Source organism: Penaeus japonicus, unplaced genomic scaffold (genome assembly GCF_977035675.1).
Source record: "Penaeus japonicus unplaced genomic scaffold, GWHDUDI00000001_assembly GWHDUDI00000032, whole genome shotgun sequence".
Taxonomy (NCBI): domain Eukaryota; kingdom Metazoa; phylum Arthropoda; class Malacostraca; order Decapoda; family Penaeidae; genus Penaeus; species Penaeus japonicus.
In genome coordinates this window covers 17,217,033-17,222,032 of record NW_028234434.1, presented here as the reverse complement: position 1 = coordinate 17,222,032, position 5,000 = coordinate 17,217,033, and the positions used below count along the sequence as shown (strand labels likewise).

The following is a 5,000-nucleotide window of genomic DNA, read 5'->3' as shown; positions in this document are numbered from 1 at the left end:
CACTGCCGTTACAGTTACATTTTCCCCTAAATTTTTCCCCTACATCTACTTTCTCTCCCTCATACTTACTATCGTTACTAAACTCACTAACCTCCCCCCTCCCCCCTTTCAGACTAGCCCCCCCGATAGCCCTGACTGCCGGAGCCATGGCCACCATCGCCAAATTCGCCCTGGTGGGTCCACATGGCCCGTCCATTGAGAGAAGCATTGTGGACAATTGCAAGTCCTATTGGTGGGCTGACACGCTCTTCGTCGGGAACCTTCTGGAACAAGGAAAGATGGTGAGAGGCGAGAGAGGGGGAGGAGAGGGGAAAGGTGGGGGTGGGGGTATATTGTGAGGGAAAAGGGGGAGACTGTGACGCGTATGGTGAGGGAGGAGGGGGAAGAGGGAAACTTATGGTGAGGGGAGAAGGGGAAACTGTGACGCGTATGGTGAGGGAGGAGGGGGAAGAGGGAAACTTATGGTGAGGGGAGAAGGGGAAACTGTGACGCGTATGGTGAGGGAGGAGGGGGAAGAGGGAAACTTATGGTGAGGGGAGAAGGGGAAACTGTGAGGCGTATGGTGAGGGGAGGGGGAAGAGGGAAACTTATGGTGAGGGGAGAAGGGGAAACTGTGACGCGTATGGTGAGGGAGGAGGGGGAAGAGGGAAACTTATGGTGAGGGGAGAAGGGGAAACTGTGACGCGTATGGTGAGGGGAAAGGGAAAAGGGATAGTGAGACATTTATGGTGAGGGAAAGGAGAGAATGTGTAATGTTTAGGATATCTTGAAGAAAAACAAATGTGGAAAGCGCAGATGGTGTTTGTTTGTATGTGTGTGTGAGAGAGAGAGAGAGAGAGAGAGAGAGAGAGAGAGAGAGTGCGTATGCAAATGCCAAACGTCCATCAGCGAGCATCTATATCAAGAAACAACCCACAAACCTTCGAATACCCATCACAGCCCAAAAACAAATAAAAACAAAAAATACACCCACCATTCAAAAAAAGAAAATAAACCAACGAACAAAACTACATAGTAAACAAGCATAAAAAACGAAACTAAAAGAGAAAGAGAATAAACACTAAAATTTACCTTCCTCTCTCTCTCACGCCCACACAGTGTCTGCCGCAGTGTTGGTACACAGGAGTCGATACGCAAATCTATATAATTCTACCATTCATCTTTATACCGCTGCTCTGGAAGCCCAAAATAGGTAAATCTGGTGGTCTTATTTTGTGGACTTTCTTATTTAGTTTCTGTTGTGTATTTATTGTTGTGTTTGATTTTTTTTTCTGTAATTACATGTTAATCGTGATGGTTATTATCATCATTGATGATGAAATAATAATGATATTGATAATTATTATAATTGCAATAATCATGGTGATAATAAGGATAATGATATTGATGATAATAATTATGATGATAATAATGATTATGATAATTAGCTTGATAATATTAAGAATGATGATGGTTACAAAAAAATAATAATGACCATGAGAATAATATTAATAGCAAGGATGATACAAATGATAATATTCTTATGAACGATAAAGAAATAAAACTCACTTTTGTCACCCATCATACAGAAAACACATTTTTTATCGCCATTGACTCACTTACTCTAATTTACTCATCCTCATATTCACCATCAATTTTCTCGCACGATTCCAGGCATTCCATGGATGGCAATAATGACTCTGGTTTCCTTCGTTATTCCAACCGTTATCTTCGCTGTCTATAACGTTGCGCCGGCCTTGTTCTTCGCGTGAGTGTTGGCGCCTTTTTTTAAAGCGAATGTGGCTTTCGTTTTTGTATTTACTTTTGGCTTCGGATTGACTGGTGTTTTTTTGTTTTTTTTCTTTTTTAGTTTGTTTACTGTGTGTGTGCGTGTGTGTATGTGTGCGTGTGCGTGTGTGCGCGTGTGTGTGAACGTGCACATAAGCGAGCGTACATACACGTGCCTTCATACCTACATACCTGCATATACGTACGACAGCACGTGCGTACCAACCCACCTATATTTACAAAATACCTTCTATGCTTCCAACCCCACAGAAAGCCGGAGGAGCAGCCGTCAGAGTTCGTGGACACCTACGGCAAGCCTTGGTGTCGCGCCAACGCCTACCTCATCGGGTGCTGGGCCGGGTACTTGCTATATAAGGTGTCCGGCAAGAAGATCAAGCTGACTTGGGTGCGTTTTGATTTTTTTTTTTTGGGGGGGTGTTTATCTTTTTTTTATTGTGGGAGGGAGGAGGGAGGGAGGGAGAGAGAAAAAGAGAGAGAGAGAGAGAGAGAGAAGAGAGAGAGAGAGAATGAGAAGGAGAGAGAGAGAGTGAGAGAGAGAGAGAGAGAGAGAGAGAGAGAGAGAGAGAGGGAGGGAAAGAGAAAGAGAGAAAATGAGAGTTAAGGAGAGAGAGTGAGAGTGAGAATGAGAGAGAGAGAAAGAGAAAGAGAGAGAGAGAAAAGGAGAGGGTAAGAGAGAGAAGAGAGAGAAGATGAAGAAGAGAAAGAGAGAGAGAGAGAGAGAGAGAAAAGAGAAAGAAGAGAAGAGAGAAAGAGAGAATAGAAAGAGAAGAGAAATAAAGAAAATAAAGAAGAGAAGAAATAGAAAAAAATAGATAAAGAAACAGAAAAATAATCATATAAATCCAACAAATCAAAAACAAAAACAAAAATAAACATCCCCTTACCCCTCTCCCCTCTCCCCTCTCCCATCTCCCCTCTCCCCTCTCCCTCTCCCTTCCCAAACACCAGTGGCAGGCGCTGCTGGGGTGGGTCCTCGCAGCTCTCATAGGCTGTCTGGTGATCTTCGGCGTCGCGAACTACAACACGACCGATGACCCTGACCTGATGCCGCCCGAGGTCAGCATAATCTACGGAGGTTTCAGCCGAGGGGCGTGGGCGCTGGCACTCCTTTGGGTCGTGTTCGCTTGTCACACCGGTTATGGAGGTAAGGAAGAGTGGTGTTGCATTATGATCTTTATTTAATTGATAATGTTGATCTATTCATTGACTCGTTACACATATATATTATGATAATTATATATAAAATGATAAATTCCGTCAGTATGGATTCATCTTTATTACATTTACCTGTTATCACATCAACATTAATCTATTATCAGTTACACACACAAAATATAAATAAATACGACATAATCCTCATCCTAAACGAATAGAAATATCATCACACACACAAACAAACACAAACACAAACACACACAAACACAAACACACACACACACAAACACATACACACACAAACACACACAAAAACACAAACGCAAACAAACAAACACCCACACAACCAATAACACTTCCTCCTCTTACTCCTCCTCCTCCTCATCATCATCACAATCACCACAATCATCACCACCACCACCACATCAACCCATCACCACAAATAAACACAACCCATCAAAACCAACCTAAACAAGCCTCCATCTCTGACTCCAACCCAATCGTCCATTTTTTTTTTTTTTTTTTTTTTTTTTATGCAACAGGTCCTATCAACACGTTCCTGTCACACCCCTCATGGCAGCCCCTGAGTCGCCTGACCTACTCGATGTACCTCACCACAATTCCTGTTCAATTGATCTACTCTGGGGCTGTGTTCATGCCCGTATACCTCGATCATCTTAATAAAGTGGGTATTCTGATTGTGTTTTGTCATTGTTGATGTTGTTTTTATCATCATTGTCGTTCTTCGTGTTGTTACTATTTTTGTTATTATTGGTATTATTATTATTATTATTATTATTATTATTATTATTATTATTATCATTATATCTTTTTATTATTATTTTTTATTATTATTTTTATTATCATTATCATCATTATATTTTTATTATTATGATTATCATTATTATTATTATTACCATTATTACTATTATTATCATTTAGTTTTTATTGTTATCATTGTTGTTATTGCTATTATGATGATTGTCATTATTATTATTATTGTCAATTATATTATAATTCTTGTTGTTATTGATGCTATTACTATTATCATTATTGTTATCATCATCATTATTAGTATTATCAATATTATCATATATCATTATTATCATTATTATCATCACTACTATTATCATTATTATCATCATCATTATTATCATAACTACTACTATCATTATGATTATCATTATTATTTCATCATAATCATTATCATGAATAGTAATAGTAGTAGTCTAATATCATAGTAATGTCACTATCATTATCATTATTACTATCATTTTTATCATCATTATCATCTTTATTAGTAGTAGTAGTAATAGCAGTATCATCATTATAATCATCATTACCATTATTCTTAATATGATTACTATCATCTAACATTTTCATCATTATCATCATCATTATTATCACCATTTTTTCTCTCTTTTTTCAACATCACTTGACCATTAACGAAGAAAAACATGCACAAGGAAGGTAAAAATAATTCCATCTCCCTCTCTCTCTCTCTTTCTCTTTCTCTCTTTCACTTTTTCTTTTCTTTTTCTCTTTTTCTTTTTCTTTTTCTTTCTCGAAAGAGAAAGAGAAAGAAAAATAGAATTATTGTTATCATTATTACTACAATTATCATTGTTATTATTGTTATCATTATTACTACAATTATTATTGTTATTATTGTTATCATTATTACTATAATTGTTATTGTTATTATTGTTATCATTATTACCACAATTATTATTGTTGTTATTGTTATCATTATTACCACAATTATTATTATTATTGTCATCATTATTACCACAGTTATTATCATTATTATTATTATTACCACAATCATCATTGTTATTATCGTTATCATTATTACTACAATTCATCTTTGTTTATTTTACCCTCCTAGATTGTTGAGACTTGCGGATACTTGTTTATCGGCGGACTGCTGGCGGTGCTGCTCTCGCTGATGACGGAGGGACCCGTGCTGGGCTTGGAGAAGCTGCTCATTCGCCGACCTGGTGAGTCTTGTGTGTGTGAGGGAGGGAGGGAGGGAGGGAGGGAGGGAGGTAGAGGGA

General features: G+C 38.2%; 1 protein-coding gene across 1 annotated transcript in view; it reads left to right on the top strand.

The window, feature by feature from the left end:
- The window catches only part of LOC122251537 (nose resistant to fluoxetine protein 6), a 13,197-nt gene that overhangs the window by 7,247 nt on the left and 950 nt on the right, over positions 1-5,000 (top strand). The window contains exons 10-16 of the mRNA XM_043013551.2: positions 113-281; positions 1,099-1,192; positions 1,654-1,747; positions 2,038-2,173; positions 2,737-2,932; positions 3,486-3,628; positions 4,832-4,943. Coding sequence (XP_042869485.2) covers positions 113-281; positions 1,099-1,192; positions 1,654-1,747; positions 2,038-2,173; positions 2,737-2,932; positions 3,486-3,628; positions 4,832-4,943 — 944 coding nt within the window. The remainder of the gene's footprint in view (positions 1-112; positions 282-1,098; positions 1,193-1,653; positions 1,748-2,037; positions 2,174-2,736; positions 2,933-3,485; positions 3,629-4,831; positions 4,944-5,000) is intronic.